Raw genomic sequence first — 17,626 nt, forward strand, 5'->3', positions numbered from 1 at the left:
CTCTCTCCTGACCTGTAAGGTTTCCACTGAAAAGTCTGTTGCCCAGCATATTGGAACTCCATTTTATGTTATTTGTTTCTTTTCTCTTGCTACCTTTAGGATTCTTTCTTTATCCTTGACGTTTGGGAGTTTGATTCTTAAATGCCTTGAGGTAATCTTTGGGTTAAATCTGCTTGTCATTCTATAACCTTCTTGTACTTGAATATTGATATCTTTCTGTAGGATTAGGAAGTTCTCTGTTATTATCCCTTTGAATAAACTTTCTAGCCTATCTCTTTCCATACTTCCTCTTTAAGGCTGATAACTCTTAGGTTTGCCCTTTTGATGCTATTTTCTAGATCTTGTAGGCATGCTCCATTCTTTTTTATTCTTTTTTCTTTGTCTTCTCTGACTGTGTATTTTCAAATAGCATATTGTATTAGCCCGTTTTCATGCTGCTGATAAAGACATACCTGAGACTGGGCAATTTGCAAAAGAAAGAGGTTTAATGGACTTACAGTTCCACATGGCTGGGGAGGCCTCAATCATGGTGGAAGGTGAAAGTCATGTCTCACATGGTGGCAGACAAGAGAAGAGAGTTTGTGCAGGGAAACTCCCATTTTTAAAACCATTAGATCTCATGAAACTTACTATCACAAGAACAGCATGGGAAAGACCCACCCGCCTGATTCAGTTAACTCCCACCAAGTCCCTCCCACAACACATGGGAATTATGGGAGCTACAAGATGAGATTTAGGTGGGGACACAGACCCAAACCATATCACATATCTTCAAACTCACTAATTCTTTCTTCTGCTTGATCAATTCTGCTATTAAGAGACTCTGACACATTCTTTAGTATACCAATTGCATTTTTCAACTCCAGAATTTCTGCTTGATTCTTTTTAATTATTTCAATCTCTTTGCTAAATTTACCTAATAGAATTCTGAATTTCTTTTTTGTGTTATTTTGAATTTCCTCAAAACAGCTATTTTGAATTTTCTGTCTGAAAGGTCACATATCTCTGTTTCTCCAGCATTGGTCCCTGGTGACTTATTTAGTTTGTTTGGTGAGGTCATATTTTCCTGGATGGTCTTGATGCTTGTGGATGTTCAGCTTTGTCTGAGCATTGAAGAGTTGGGTATTTGTTGTACTCTTCACAGTCTGTGCTTGTTTGCACCTATCCTTCTTGGGAAGGCTTTCCGGGTATTCAAAAGGACTTGGGTGTTGTGATCTAAGCCATATCTGTATTAGGGGGCACCCCAAACCCAAGAATGCTGTGGTTCTTGCAGGCTCATAGAGGTACCACCTTGTTGGTCTTGGATAAGACCCAGATAATTCTCTGGGTTACTAAGCAGAGACTTTTGTTATCTTCCCTTACTTTCTCCCAAACAAATGGAGTCTCTCTCTGTGTGTGCTGAGCCACCTGGGGCTTGGGGGGTAGGGCGACACAAACACCCCTGCAGCCACCACCTCTGGAGCTGTGCCAGGTCAGACTTGAAGACAGCACAGCACTGGGTCTCACCCAAGGCCCCCTGTAACCACTACCTAGTACCATCTGTGTTGACTCAAAGCCCTAGGGCTCTACGATCAGCAGGTTGTAAAGCAGCCAGGTTTGTGTCCTTCCCTTCAGGGCAGAAAGTTCCCCCAGGCCCTGGGAAGGTCCAGAGATGCCATCCAGGATCTAGGGACTCGAGTCAACAACCTTAGAAGTCTATCTGGTGCTTTACACTACTGTGCCTAAGCTAGCACTCAAACCATGAGACACAGTCCTTCCCACTCTTCCATCCCCTTTTCAGAGGAAGAGGAGCCTCACCCTGTAGCCACCACCACCACGGACCCAAGAGGAGTACTGCCAGGCTACCACTGATATTCTTCTCAGGCCTAAGGGCTCTTCAGTCAGCTAGTGGTGAATGGTGCCAGGCCTGGGATTCACCTTTCAGGCCAGTGGGCTCCTCTCTGGCCCAGGGCAGGTCCAGAAGTGCCATTCAAGACCCAAGGCCTGGAATTGGGGCCCCAAGACCCCTCTTGGTATTATACTCCACTGTGGCTGAGCTGGTACCTGTGATGCAATACAAGGTCCCCTTTGCTTTTTTGTCTGCTTTTCTCAAGCAGAAGGAGTCTCTCATCATAGTCACAATAGCTGGAAATGTGCTGAGTCTCACCTGAAGTCATCACATCTCAAAGTCTCACCCAAGGCCCACAGCATACTATCTGGGTATCACTGCTGGTTATTCAGGGCCCGGGGGCTCTTTAGTCAGCAGGTAACAGGTCTTGCCAGCTCTGAGTCCTTATCTTGAAGGTAGCAGGTTCCCTTCTGGCCCAACATGTGTCTAGAAATGTGGTTGGCAAGCTAGGACTTGGAATGGGGGCCTCACAACTGTGACCTGTGCCGTATCCCACTGTGGCTGAGCTGGTATCCAAGATGCAAGACAAAGTCCTCCTTATTCTTCCCTCTCTTCTCCTCAAGTGGGAGGTAGGGGTCTCTTTTGGAGCCGCAAGCTGTGCTGCCTGGGTTTGGGGGAAGGGTGATGCAAGCTCTCCCTTAGCTGCCCCAACTGGTATCTCAGTAAGTCACATGCCCTTAAAATCCACCTGCTCTGAGCCCAGCTCAGTGCCAGGACTTGCAGTCCTTACAGCTGAGACTGCCTTTTAAGTTTATTTACGTCCCCAAGGCACTTCAGCCCATGGTGGTAAGGCTTGCCAGAACTCCAGCTCTTACCACTGGGATGGATGATTCTCCTCTGGCTAGGACAGGTCTGAATGCTACCTCCATGGGTGGGCATCTCTGCTGTGACAGGGCAGCACTGCATTCCAGGCAGTCTCCCAGTTGCTGTACTCTCCCTCTCCCAAGAGCACAGATTCTCTACACCATGTGGCTGCTGCCGGAGAATGGGGGAGGGGTGGTGGCAGTGATTCAAGACTGTCTTTCCTACACTCTTCAGTGCCTCTTTCAATGATATGAAGTTAGAAACTGGTACTGAGTGCTCATCTGAATTCTGGTTCTTGTAAAGGTTCTTTTTTGTGTAGGTAGTTGTTAAATTTGGTGTTTCTGCAGAGGGGATGATTGTTGGGGATTTTTATTCCACCTTTTTGCTCTGCCCCTTAAAAAACTTCTTGGTGTAAGGAACTATTAATAATTTAGACTGGGTGGTGAAGAAAGGTTGCTAAGAAGGTAGCATTTGTGCTGAGACCTACATGCCAAGAAGAAGCCTAGGTCAGGGGAAGGGGCATTTGAGGCAGAGGAACGCTAGTGCAAAGGCCCTGCAGGGGAACTTGCTTGGCTTTTTCAAAGAAGAAGAAAAGGCAAGTGGAAGTATAGTGAATGAGGGTGAATGGTAAGAAGTAGGCAGGGTCCAGGACCTGGGTGCCAAGTAAGAAGCTAAATCTCTACTTTGACAGCAGTGGGACACCATTGGAGCCTTTAACCCAAGGGTCCATATAGTCCGATTTACATTTTTAAAGAGTCAGTTAAAAAATGTAAAAGGGGAAGAATGGAAACCAATGATATTTTGGTTATCTATTGCTATGTAACAAACAAACCCAAAACTTATTTCTTTATAATTACCGTATTGGTTTGCCCACTATTTCGTGGGTCAGGAACTATGGGAAGGACTCAGCTGGGCAGCTCATCTCTGATTCACAAGACATCAGCTGGGGTGGCTGAGGCTGGAGGATTCACTTCCAAGATGGTTTCTTCATGGACAGGTGTAATGCCCAAGTGCTCCTGGTCCTTTCTCTTTCTCCACATGGCAACTCATTCTCTAAGGCCTATCCATGTGGCTTCAGCTTCTCACAGCCTGCTGGTCTCAGAGTAGTTGTACTTCTTACATGGAAGCTCATTTCTAAGAGAAAGGATGGAGGAATTCCTAGCCAGTACTGCATGTGGAACTTGTACCACATTGCATTGTTTCCTCCACATTCACAGGTCAAGAGCTCACCCAGATCCAAGAGGGTGGAGAAATAGACCCCCCCCATTAATGGGGGAGCAACAGAGGCACATTGCAGAAGGGCACATGGAGTGGGAGATATTGCTGCAGCCACCTTTGGAAAATACAATATGCTATAAATGAGGAGGCCATTCTGGTAATTCAGACAAGGGATGATGGTGGTCTCGCCTAGAGGTTTGCTCTGGAGATGAGAAAGGGGTAGATTCAGAATATATGGAAACAGCAAAGCAGTAACAAATGCATCTGAGTATTTATTAATTGTAGTTTATAAGATTACATGGATGAATATTGCCCACCACCAATGGAGTAAGTCACAGCTATATCTAATCTATTTGTAGGACAAATGGATCATTGTCATGTTTCAGAATATGCTTTGTTTTAAAGAATCAGTTGTGTAGGGCAGGGAGTTAATGAGGCCTGGATAAGGCTATACAGTGAGGTTAAAGTATGGACCTGTAGACTCTGAGATCCAGGAATTGCTGTGTCCTCTAACCAAGGGTGCTTTAGAAAGTAAAGGGGGGGAAGGGGTCTAGCCACAATACATTTTCAAACGCTTCATGGAAACAAGTGCATTTGATGACAGAAAGCCTTGAGCAGTTTTCAGTTCACACATGTGGTTACTTGAGGAGATAAAAGTTTTAAGGTATGAGAGCCAATGTACCAAAGTGGGTGTATGAGAAAGGGTTTTTGGGGTGACAAAAATGCTGAAAGCTATTTTCCTACTTTAACATGAGGGAGTGAAACAGAAACTTGCCCAGAGTCACCTAGTGAATTCATGGCAGAGCTGGTGCTAAAAGACATGATTCTATGGGATTCTTTCCACTGTATCACCTGCCATTCTGCCCAGAGCATAGCTTTGCTCTGTACTGTGGTCATACTGAACCACTGCTATTGCTCAACTGACTTTCAAGTAGTGCCAGAAGGCTGCAAGAAGAGGTTGTGAACAAACCAAGTCTGTTCCCTCTGTTGGAAAACATAACTCTAAAATATGCTTTGCTAATTTTGACTCAGTTGTATCTCTTTGTGGAGCAGACAACACATATGTTCATATGAAAAAATAGTCATAGTGAGACTACTTGCTGTGCTGCTCAATGTCCCATAGAGTATTTCTTAAAATTCGTGGAATGCCTAAGATTCTGAGATCACTCTCTCAGTTCTAAAATCTCTACCAAAAAATAGCTCAAGACCACCAGGATCTTTTGGATTGAAAAGCAAGAACAACCCAAGGTCTTTACTGTGCATGGGAAGGTACATATATATTATAATGAATATTTCTATATGTAACTTCTATTTCATATATGCAGATGCATAATTTTTGGTTTGTTTTCTCAATATTTAAAGTGGGCAGAGCTCCATTCTGGATGTAGGTAAAACTTACGTGTTCTAAATACCATAATTTTATTCTCCACTACTTTTAATTTCTTCAGGTTTTTCTATAGCTAAACAAAAGACATAATTTGCTTGTATTCATCTTCTTTATTAATTGAACACACTTATTGTGAATGGAATTGGCACTTTCAATCACCCTCATTGTATTTACTAGGATGAAATTAATAACCCAAAGATTCAGTGTTTTCCCATACTAGGTTCTGTTTCATATTTGAACTTATTTGGACAAATACTACTTCCCTGCACACTGAAAGGATCTATAAAATATTGCTCCTTGATCTCTGCATAAGAAGCAATTTGCTGGACTCCAGTGTTGGAGAGCAATACTTCAGGGTTGATGCTTGGGAATGTGTAAATCTTGCCTATGGATTTAGATGTCTGTTCAACAAGATTGCACCACAAAAGCCTCACACCTTTATGATGTTTCACACGTTACATTGCACTGACAAGTTTAACTGCATCCACGACTGGGCCAGCTGATGTTTAAATTCTCAAATACCTTAACATTTGAATGTCTCAGGCAAGAAACCTGACTATTCAGAAGGCACAAGCTGTAATATTTCAGGCAAGTCAAAATCAGAAGTGAAGGCTTTTGGCCATAGATTTTACTAGTGCATTTATATTAACCTTTATGCATTTCCATAAGGCTTTAAAACCATTTCTTAGGCAGTATTTTTCTGTGGGTCTTCATTAAAGTATGGATCTTATTTAATCTACTGGAAAAATCCCTTCAGGATCCCAGGAGCTGTCCTCCTCCATTCCTTTTAAAAGCACTTTCTCTTCTGCCTAAAAACTCAAGTACTCTCTTAACTAAGTGCGGACTGAAATATTTCACTATGGATTTGAACAGGAGCCAACAGTGATGATGAAAGGAAAACTTCTCCCTATAAAAGGTTTATTGTCAGCGCTTTCTAAAGATGAAGATGCTTCTGAAACAGGCTACCGACATTTTCACAAACATTGACACAGCCTTCTCAACCTCTCCTAGACCTATGATTTGGGTCCCTTTCTTTTAGGAATGCTCTGGACCTTTGACCTTCTGAATAGCCAACTCTATATAACTGCTCCCTCCCCCATCAATATAACGTATATTATAAAAAGGAAAGGGGGATGGGGTAGCTTGGCCCTCACGCTATTGGAAAAGTACTTGAAATTCCTTGCATTCCTTTGCATTTAACAGCATGTTTACCTAATCACCGGCTTATTAGGATTAACACAAGTCATGCTTCAAGCTCATTTAGTGAAAACAAACTGACTCCTATAGACTCAGATTTTTCCTGATAACAGCCAAGGGTAAATTTCTAAATAGTTCTCCTAATTTTTAGGAACGGTATTGGGAAAATATAAAGTTATAAACAAGCAAGTCTTTAGAATACATTAATTATATTCAATCTTGCCCATGGATCTGGATGTGGGCAGCCTGAGTTATGGACTACCCCTTTTCATTAAAGGGTTTCTCTACTCTACTAAAGTGGCATGCCCACTAACCTGGTGATTAAAATAATAAATTATTATAGCCATCTCACAGAGTGATGGAGACCCTTAGGCTTTACATTCTGATGAACATGAAGCGCTGTTTTCTTAAATCACAAATTTAGCTTCAGAATCTTTCTTGTGCTTCATACAATGTCGTGCTCAATACATGTTTTTTAAACATTACTTTATATGCAAAGACTTTTCTCTACTGAAGGTATAAAAGCAATCATTATCTTATTTTAATAGCTTAATTCACTGCTGTATCCCAGTAAGTCCTGTTTGAATAATGGAGTACGTGAGCTAGGTTGTTCCTAATGACTTTGGAGCACCTCTAAAAATACCGAATGGCATACACTCAGATATTAGGTAAATATTTCTTTATTAAATGGTTAATTCCATAAATAAAATCTTTTCACTGAATATAAAATTAAAATCATTTACAAATTATTCCAGTATTACATTTCCCCTCCCTCCCCAAAAGCTACATTTTGATAAATAAAACATTCAGTCTTAAAACACCTGATTTCTGTTTGCAGTTTAGAGTGCAGATAGCTGCCTCTCACAGACACTCATGGAGTGTCCCCCTTCAGGAAGGGATGGAATGCCCTCCCATTTACTTTTGTCAAAGGACGAATAAAAGCTTTAAACTGTCCAACTAATCTTATTATCTCTTTTACGACTGTAGAACCCCAAAAGGAAAAAAGCCTAGAGAAAATATGCTTAGCAAATAATTTACAAACAGAAAACAGAAAGTCATCAACTCCACAAGCTCCAAAATGAAGCAGTAACATGTGCTCCAATACTATGAAGCAAAGTATTCTCCAATCGTGGCTGCATTAGTGTCCATCCGCACCAGCAACCTTGACAGTTTCGAAATACCTTAATGCTCCTCAAGAATGAGCAAGGCTTCCTTTCTACAATGAGTCCCATCACCCACACCACCCCCGCCCATTTTCTCCATGATTCTGATTCTGACACTCTTCTCCCTTGTTTGTCTAGGTGTGCCCTGAAAACCCAGGTAGCATTTAGTCCCTAAATTTGTGAATGTCATTGAACAGCCTGTAGAAGGGAAACGCTGCTTCATTGGCATGCGGGCAGTTGTAGTTGCATTTGCAGGACTGGATCATCATGACGTTCTTGGAAAATGTCTCCCCATCTTCGCAGCGGAACCGCATCTTCACAGTCCTGGTCAGCTGGGGCGTGCAGCATCGGCCGTCCACGCAGGAACCGCAGTACTTGGGCCGGTATTTCTTCACACTCAAACATCCAGCGTAAGTAAACCTGACTGGTTCGGGGGATTTCTTGGTCTTGCTGCATTTCTTGCCCTTCTGTAAGAGAAAGGAGAGAAGGAAAGTTAGGGGTGATATTTCTCTTTCTTCAAAAAGATGTTCACATCCCACCCACCTGCCAGGCAACAGTCTACACGTCCCTGAAGGAACTTACTTTCAGGCTGCTGTACACTGGCTGTCCACAAGGCCGCACCTCACAAATCCGGGTTTCTTTCACAAGGCGGCACTCAGGGTTGTCATTGGTAACTCGTGTGGAGATACCAGTTCCACAGGTCTTTGAGCACTGGGACCATGAAGTTGTTTGAACAATACATTTCTGGCCTTGTAAAGGGTTGTATAGGATGCGAGGCTCCATTCCAAAAACTAGAGACAAATAAGAGGGAAGACTTCTCAGAGGCATACCAACACAAACAGGCTCAAGTACTCATTTCTACAAAGATTTAGACCAGAAATGCATCTCAGTACAGTGTCTGAAGTGCTCAGTCTCCACTTACCAGGGAGCCGCTTCAGTGAGCTGCCTTTTCCAACTGCAATCAATTCGTTGTTTCTCGTCAACTCCACCTCGGAGGCATCGAATCCCAGCTCCTTGCCAAGGAGGCCGTCCTGGTCCTCCATGGGGTCCTTGATACTATCCTCGTCACAGACCCACTCCTCGCAGCACTGCCCGCTAACTTTGACCAGCCGAGGGTTGGGACAGCCCAAGTTGGGGAGAGATAGTTCTTGGGGACACAGAGGAATGCAGCCCACGGCGCCATCAATACATGTGCACTGATGTTTACAGTTGGGCTGGAAACTTTCCCCGTTTTGGTAGATTCTGGAGTTATATTCACAGGGTCTGCCCTCTGACTGAGCTGCAAAGATCACCAAAAGAGAAAGGTAGAAGGGGATAAAGTTAAGATTCCAAACCACCGCCTGAAACTCATACATATTTTCTGTTGTTAAATTCAATTTATGGTAAAGTTCCCTACAATTCCCCGGAGACTCCAGACCAGAACAATAAGTTAGTCAGGAATCACTTTTCCGTATGCGCTTTCGTTGGGCCCAGACACACTGAATTGCATTCCAGACTGCTGAAATCATGTGCCTTTCTGCCAAGCTACCAACAACAAAGCATCACCATACATGGTCTCAGAATTACTAAACTTCTGGACTATGGGGACTAGTATTTTTTTTTAAAGGGGCCAAACCACAAGCATCTTACCTCTGCAGATCCCCTTCAGAGCGGTGGAGCTGGCGCCGAAGTTGCATTCCAGCCCCTTGGTGTGGTCGCAGGGCTGCGTTTTGCTGCAGTCCTCGTTGAGCTGCTTGGCGCAGACCTTACAGCAGCCGCAGCCGTCCCGGACCAGCCCGACTCCCGGCGCGCACTTGGGCGCCTCCAGGGGGCAGTGGCAGGCAGCGGGGCAGGTGGAGAGCGCCTGGAAGGGGGAGAAGATACGCGTGAGACTCGGCGCGGTGCGCAGGAGGGGCGCCGCGGCTGCCGCAGGGAGGGACGGGGGTCTCCGACCCTGTCGACGGGGAGCCTCTGATCTCGTCCAGCCCGGCCACCTCGGAAGGCTGCTCCCACCAAGAGGTCCCGACACGTCTTCGGTGGGAGGGGGAGAGTGCTTAAAGAAACGGCTACCCGCAAACGATCGCGAACTTTTTAACTTTTCCTGCCGTGGGCAATCTGGGACCAGGGGAAGGGGCTGGAGAGCGGACGGGGAATAGGTGGCAAAAGGAGAGTCCAACTCACCAGCCTGGTCAAGTGGAGAAGGGTGACGACTAAGGCGAGCGCCCTGGCGATGCGGGAGCTCATTGTGGCGCGCAGGAGTAGCCCGGGGCGAGCGCGGCGACGAAGACGCCAACAAGCTGGTGTGCAGCGGACAGGCCGTGCGCAGCGGGGTCGGGGTGGCGGCGCGGTGGGCCCGGTGGGCAGGGAGGCGAGGGCTGGGCGGCGGGCGGGCGTCTTTCGCTCGAGGTCCCGGCGGAGAAGGCGCGGAGGGCGCGGGCGCTGCTCGGGGGCGCTCTCGCTCGCGGTCTGCCCAGGCGCCCCGGAGCCCGCCTTTTATACGGGCCGGCGGAGGCGCCGCGTGTTGCAGTGACGTCGGCTCTGTCTGCGCGTTCCAGAATTCTCAAACATCTCAGGAATGCTGGTTGGCGCGGGCTGCTGCCAAGCGCCTCCCCTGGCTCCATTGCACCTTTGTGTGTGTGTGTGTGTGTGTGTGTCTGTGTCTGTGTGTGTGTGTGTGTGTGTGTGTGTCTGTGTGTGTGTGTGTGTCTGTGTGTGTCTGTCTCCCAGACCCGTCAAGAAAACAGTTCGGTGTGTGTGTGTGTGTGTGTGTGTGTGTGTGTGTGTCCCAGACCCGTCAAGAAAACAGTTCGTTTTTTCCACCTTAAATTACGACTTATGTTGGGAAGGGTTCTTTGGGGCGTGATGGTGGTGATGGTAGTTGGAGGGTCGTGAGGGGCGAGGGGGGCCAGTTCAGAACTTTGCCTGGACTGGGTGGGTGGGAGGACCTGACAGGGAGGAACAAAAGTCGTTTTGTTTGGTGATGCGAGTTGACCGGGCAGCCACTGAAGCCCTCACCCGGGAAGGCAGTGAGCTGTTTGCTTGTTTACAGCGAAGGTGAGAGGCAAGTTATCTGTTGAAAGAGTAGAACGGGGAAGAGGAGTGTGTCTCTGAGCCAGGAATATTTGTGGACTTCAAAGAGGCGTGTTCGGAACAAGTCCCAAAGTTTTGGCATGATGTTTATTAGCAAAGTTCAGTGAATTGCAAATTAATACCCACAGTGGCATTTATGAATGAAAAGGCGGTGGGGGGGGGTGCGGGGGGAAACTTCCCCATCGTCTGGCAAATTCCCAGGCAGAGGTCTCCCCCACTCCTCCAGCCCTTCCCTCTTTTGGGTATGTTGTACTTGTTTGTTTTTGGAGGTTCCCACTTTAGTTCCAGCCCACTGCCTGGGTTGGAAGTCCGAGAGGAAACGAACGCGGGGAGTTCTCCGGCAGGCTGACTTATACTTCCTCACGGATGCAGGAGACGGGGTAAGCCCTTCCCGCCTCCCTCCGCGGGCAGGAGGCTATGCTAACCAAGCAGCCAGCCAGAAGTGCAGGGGACCACCGTGGAGTGGCCTGAAATCATCACCTGCAAAGACCGCAAGGTCAAACCAGATTCCAGGACCATTGTGCCCTATGAATCTCTGGGAAAAGCAGACTCCTTCAAGCTGGACGTTTTGTGGGGTTTTTAACTCCTTTCCTAGGGACCACTGGAAGCCTCCCATTTTAAATGAATTGCAATGCCCTTCTCTCCAAGTACAGCAAAGAGATTTAGGATGTAATATTTTGCAGTAAAAATGTCAGCAGATTTTAAGATCTTGTTCTACCTGCAACACACTCAGTAGAAGACTCCACCACAAGACAATTTACTTGAACATCACCAATACCATTAGTGTGATTGATAAACTTTCCCTGCAAGTTTCAAAAACTTTTTGCATAATTTTAATAAAAATTATCATGTGAGACTCATATGCTCTAGGATAACTACTTATCCTTTTTAATGTTTAAGGCTGTTCAGACTTCATAATTTAGCAGTCTTGCTTGAAAAGGCCCTTAGTGCTAATGCTGACTTTCCTGGTAAGCACAATGAGAATCTGTCAGGATGAAAACACACTCCAGTGAAGAGAACTCTTGCAGGAAGGAGTTCAGTTTCATTCATTCCAAAGTGCCCTTTCATAAATGGAAGCAGCATTTGCTAGAGGGAGTGGGATCTCTAAAGCTCTGTTGGAGGGTTAGGGGTGGGAGACTTTTCAAGACAATGGATTGTCAGGTGTTATGCAAATACAGTGAGGAAAGTGTGGGCCCAACACGTACACAGATTAATACATCAATTATTATTTACAAAACACTGTTTTTCCTGCCTTATCATTTCATTATTGTTTCCTTCTTAATGAAGTGACTGGGGGGTGGGAGGGGGGAGGAGGGGTGTAGGGACAGTACTGGTTGAACAGAGGGAAATGGTAGAGAGAGAATGGAGAGGAGGGTTCCTGGCTTCTGTTGTGGCGGCTTTTCTATTTGACTTCATGGTTGTAAGTATTTCCAGATGGTGAATCAGACACCAGACGTAACAATATTTCCATATTTGGGTATAGCAGTAGCCTGCGTTTTTAACATTTTTCTGCCTCTGTTATCCAACCACAAAGCATTCTTGACAGCTTCAAATGTTGTTAAATATAGATTTAACTTCTCTTCCCAGAGCAGGAAATTCTTTGGAATTCCTTGTTTTTCACGCAATCTGTCCATCATGATTTAAAATAAAAGCACAGTGGATCATCCAACTGGCCGTATATACCTTAATTGGAGGTTGGGGATGGGGGACGGCAGAGATCCAGTCTGCCGCACTGCGTTCAAACACACGCCATTCCAGAGATTCCTTTAAAATCACATTAAAGTTTTTTTTAACAAGGGTGTGTGGGTTTGTTTCTGGACTTCAACTGGGGAATCTTGAGGATGAGTTTGCCCCAGAGGAGAAATTTAGAGAACCTTACCGTCAGCTGCCCATTTAAAGCAGGGGGTGTGTTGTGGGATGGGGGTGGGAAGCTGGAGCAACAGGGCCAGGAGGTGTGGGAGCGGGAGACACTAGAGTAACCTATGTGCACAGCCTCTCCATATACCATGTGCTGTTGCGCCTGCTAGTAATCGACGACATTAGGCAAGAGAAACAGCGGCTCCTCAAGTCCTGCCCAAAAACCGTCCAGAAACCCCAGCCTCCGGTCGCCTTCTCGCCGCCTCCGCTGGGAGCCGCAGATCAGTCCAAGTTGACGGACAGGAGGCGAAATGTGCAAATGTTTACGGGTAAGTGTTGCTTCGGGTGCTAATTCTGTATGGCTCTTTTGCTAGTTTCTCCTTCACCCTCCCCATACGGGTGCCCCAGGAGGAAATAACGGACTGCCTTGTTTCCTTGGGCTGCCTTGGATTGCAATCCACGGAGAAGGGGCTACTTGTCTTCTGCAGCTCCTGGCTTCGGGCTGAGAGATGGGGACGTCTCTCAACGCTGCTGCCAGGGAATTTTAGGTTACCTAATGAAGGGCTCACTGTCTGGCGGCAACCGAGAATAATAACGGTAAATCTGGCGACTCCAGTTTCCTAGCCCTAGGAAGGCTCTCAGACTAGCGTGCATCCGAGTCGCCTGGAGGGCTAGTTAATGAATGGTTCTCTGGGTTCCCACCCCAGAGTTTCTGATTAGTTACATTTCTAACAAGTCCCCAGGTGATGGTGATGCTGCTGGTCCGGAGATCACACCCTGAGAACCACTGCCCTGGACGACCGGAGTGCCTGTAGTAGGGGTGTGTATGTGTGTCTTCATAGATCCTCGCCTGCACACCCAATCTCACAACTCCACTCTTCAAAGCCACCTTAATGAACAGAACTTAATGGTGTCTGCAAAAGACCGGCTTTAAGGTGGCGCCCCCGTACCATCCCATTTCTCTCCTCTACCATTTCCCCGCCCCCATCCCCTTGGCTTGACAGCCAGGAGAGCCCCAGGAAGCCAGGATCCTGGTGGCTGCGGCAGGAACTGGGTGGCCGACGCGCGGAGAGGGCGGTCGGCTCCGGGACCCCTGCGGAGGGAGCGGAGAGGGTCCGCACCGCGGGAGGGTGCGGGACGGTGCGGGACGCGAGGCATCCGGACGCGCCTGCCCGGCTGCTACCGCCGCCCCCTGCCGGCCACTCCGCCCGCGCGCCCACAGTCACCGCGGTTGCCAAGACTCGAGGTTTCCGGCGGCGCGCGGCGCAGGACGTTTCCAGCCCCGGCCCATATTTGGTGAAAGTCTTTCAAGACTCCGTCATCTAGCTTCGGGGGGCGGTGGCGGTGGCGGCGGCGGCGGCGGCGGCGGCGGCGGCGGCGGCGGCGGCGGCGGCTGTCCTGCGACCGGGCCTGGCAGCCTTGCGGCCGCCGCGTTCCTGAAAAGTTCGCCGCGGCCGCCCGCGCCCAGGCCTCCCTCCGCGCGGGACCCCGGAGCGTTGCGGGCGGCGGGGTAGACCCGGGCAGTTCGGTCCCAGTCCTCACCCCTCTGAGGGCCGAAGTCCGCCCTGCGCTGCGTGGGAGGCTGGCGCGGAGGGCGCCGCGGCCCAGTTGTGTCACTTTTCCCGTCCGCCCCCCTGTTGACTAGTCCTCCCAGCGGGGCAGCGAGTTGCCGTGCTGTGCCAGACGTAGAGGGTGCGTCCGGCGCAAGGGTGTGGGGCTGTTTGTGTATGTGTGTGTGTGGGCGGGGGGATGTTCGGAGGATGGCGTTTGCGTGGACACCAAGCGCACCCGAGCGCGGGACGTGGAGCCAACTCTGGGGAAAAGCCCCGAAGGGCCTGGATTCCATTATCCCCAGAAGGGACACATGGTAAAGCTGACTCTGGGTTTCTCCTGGCCTCCCACGACCCCTTCCCCTCTTCCTCCTCGAGAAGTTCCGCGTGTGGGGAGCCCTGGATAGGAAGTCCTGGCTCTGCCGTCAGTAGCCTGTGGCCTTGGGGACGCTGCTCATCCTCTCGGGACCTTGCCTGCTTCTCAGTAAATTGGGAAAGGAGGCAGCAAGTAGTAAAGCCAGAGCAGCTCCTTTCAGGGCCAAATCTCATGTCATCCCCTCTAATAATGTCAGAAATTAACACATTATATAGGGTTCACATAGGTTGGGCATCACTTTAAGTGCCTTCTATATATTGATTTAATTCTCAGATGCCCCATTGAAGCAGGTCATCTTGGTAACACCATTTTCTTTTTTTTAAAATTTTATTTATTTATTTTTTATTATACTTTAAGTTTTAGGGTACATGTGCACAACGTGCAGGTTTGTTACATATGTATACATGTGCCATGTTAGTGTGCTGCACCCATTAACTCATTTAACATTAGGTATATCTCCTAATGCTATCCCTCCCCTCTCCCCTGACCCCACAACAGGCCCCAGTGTGTGATGTTCCCCTTCCTGAGTAACACCATTTTCTATCTAAATGAAGAAATGGAGGCATGGAAGGTAAGTGACTAGCCAAGGTCACTCACCTAGCCAGCAGCGAAACTGGATTTGGGCCCAGATCATAAGGTCTCACACTTAACTACTGTGCTATACTGCCTACTCTCCATCTCTTACCTCAGACATTCAGGCCCATCCTCTTCTCCTGGAAATTTACCTTTATTTAACTCTATCACAGCTTACGCAAATAGTCTAGGTGAAATGCATCAGATATAAAAAATAGTTGATAAATTACCTGAAGCTGTGCTAACCCCTGAGAATTGCCTAATGTACTGGCTCTTAGGAAGGAGGGAGAAAAGGAATGTTGTATTTTAACAGAAAAGGTCTTAATGCAGATACATTTATAGAGTGGTCTTTAAGCACCTTGGCAGGCTGGTGGGGAAGATATTTAGGACCTCTGGGGTTCTTTTGACACCTCATAAGCCACATTGTTCAGGCAATCCCTACTTCTGGAATAAGGCTTGGCCTGGTAGGAATTGAATTTGTCATTGAGATGAAGGTTTCAGCATCACTCACTTGATGGTTCATCAGTCTGGGTGTTCACTGTGGACCCAGTCTGTTTTTGTTGTTGGCTTTTTTTTTTTTTTTTTGTAACATGGTCTGGTTCTGTCACCCAGGCTAGAGTGCAGTGGCATGATCTAGGCTCACCATAGCCTTGACCTCCTGGGCTCAAGCCATCCACCCACCTTAGCCTCCTGAGTAGCTGGGACTACAGGCTCATGCCACCACACCCAGCTAATTTTTGTAGAGATGGGGTCTCCCCATGTTGCTCAGGCTGGTTTTAAACTCCTGGGCTCAAGCGATCTGCCCATCTTGGCCTCCCCAAGTGCTAAGATTGCAGGTGTGAGCCACTGCACCAGGCTCCCCGTCTGTTTTTAACTCGTTTTCTCCCCAACTATGTTATAATTAATTACATATATATATACAGAGAGAGAGAGAGATGGGTTTTCACCATGTTGGCCAGGCTGGTCTCGAATTTCTGGCCTCAAGTGATCCACCCGCCTCGGCCTCCCAAAGTGCTGGGATTACAGGCATGAGCCATAGCGCCTGGACTAATTACCCATATATTTGAGGACAATGTATTTACCCTTCCCTGAATCCCAGATTTATTCAGAGCTTGTGATGTGTCATGGCATAGTGCGAAGTACTGGTGACATGAGAAAGAGGATTTTAATATTGAACGTCCCCCACAGGACTGTAAGGCATATTGCAGAAGTGGGTACATAAATGCTGTGTGGATACTTCACTGCCTGAGAGGAGTTAGGGGGAACAACTAATCTGGGGCTGAAAGGATGAACAGGAGTTTGATAGCAGGGCAGGACATTTGAGAGGAAGGGAACAAGGCCTTGACTGGGCATAACAATCAGTCTGATGCACTGGGTCATAGGATTCCTTCTGAAAACTGGCAAGAGATGTCAGTTGGGACCATCTGCGAATGGCCTTGCTGTCATGGCGTTGGAACTTTGCCGAGTGAGCCATGTGAGTTTTTGCCTAGGTTTCCTTGTCTATAAGATAACAGGATTCTCCTAGCTCAGAGGACACACACTCAAGTGCCTGCAGGATTCAGCCAGGTAACACCATGCCATGACTCAGGATTAGTGCTGGCTGATATTTGGCCTCGGCCTTGGGAACCATGGGGACACTGGGACCATCTATGAGAGGCTGAATGGTTACTAGGTGAAAATGTAGGTTCACTGTTTGCATATTTTCTCATTTTAAAAAGAGATACTAGAGATCTGAATTTTTATGTGAAGTCTTCAAAATTTTAAAATGTTGGCAATTAATTACAATGTTAAAATGCCATCTAGACTAATCCTTGGAAAACCTAAGAAGACAATGTCTGTGGGTGCCAGTTGTGATCTCTGGACTGAATATCTCTAAGAATCTGTCTTGCTCCAGCATTCTGTAACTCCCAGCCACCTGTGAAATTGTAGGGAACAGCACCCTGGGCTCCATTTAATTGTCAAGTTGACTAGACTTTATTTTGTTTAAGAATCAGGGCTGCTACTTACCTCTTGGTTGTAGGAATTTATAACCTATTAACAAAATTGGAATTGGCTTTTTACAAATTTTCTACTTCATCCACTCTCCAGCCACTACTCTGTCTCCCTCCTTCCTGTCCCCCTGAATTGATGCTGTAAGCAGCTGGCATCACCTTGGCAGTATGATAGGAAACACTTTTTTAGGGCATCTGTATCCCGTGGGAACTCTTATCTGTTTATTTTCTCCACTTGGCATCTATCCACAGGAAGCCAGCATTCCTAACTCCCTTACCTTACAGAACTTCTTGTTTTGTGATAACACAGAAACATTTTATTGGAAAGGACTGGAAGGCACCTCTCCCACCACACCCTGCAATCCATCTTCTAGAGATGATTGAGCAATATGAAATATAATAATTGTAAGTCATTATCAAATGGCTTGGCTCCAGATTGAGAGAATCAGCAATTAACCTCTGCCTTTCGTGTTTTATTTCTGGAGATATCTGTCTCTTAACCGACCACTAACATCACACACAGCACATCCAGAATTTAGAAAGGATTTGCTCT

At 47.1% G+C, this 17,626-nt stretch overlaps 2 protein-coding genes across 2 annotated transcripts in view; one reads left to right on the forward strand and one right to left on the reverse strand.

The window, feature by feature from the left end:
• Positions 1–7,158: 7,158 nt before the first annotated feature.
• On the reverse strand, positions 7,159–10,329 carry CCN1 (cellular communication network factor 1). Its single transcript, XM_003805296.5, has 5 exons — positions 9,818–10,329; positions 9,287–9,500; positions 8,580–8,936; positions 8,240–8,448; positions 7,159–8,124 (listed from the first exon to the last, which is right to left on the reverse strand). Exons 1-5 carry the CDS (start codon positions 9,878–9,880, stop codon positions 7,822–7,824), a joined length of 1,146 nt encoding a protein of 381 aa, XP_003805344.3. The 5' UTR covers positions 9,881–10,329; the 3' UTR covers positions 7,159–7,821.
• Positions 10,330–12,541: 2,212 nt separating this feature from the next.
• Positions 12,542–17,626, forward strand: part of DDAH1 (dimethylarginine dimethylaminohydrolase 1) — a 260,418-nt gene continuing 255,333 nt past the window's right edge. Inside the window, exon 1 of the mRNA XM_063607160.1 lies at positions 12,542–12,912. Within this exon, the coding sequence (XP_063463230.1) occupies positions 12,895–12,912 (18 nt within the window). The 5' untranslated portion in view covers positions 12,542–12,894. The remainder of the gene's footprint in view (positions 12,913–17,626) is intronic.

Source organism: Pan paniscus, chromosome 1 (genome assembly GCF_029289425.2).
Source record: "Pan paniscus chromosome 1, NHGRI_mPanPan1-v2.0_pri, whole genome shotgun sequence".
Classification (NCBI taxonomy): domain Eukaryota; kingdom Metazoa; phylum Chordata; class Mammalia; order Primates; family Hominidae; genus Pan; species Pan paniscus.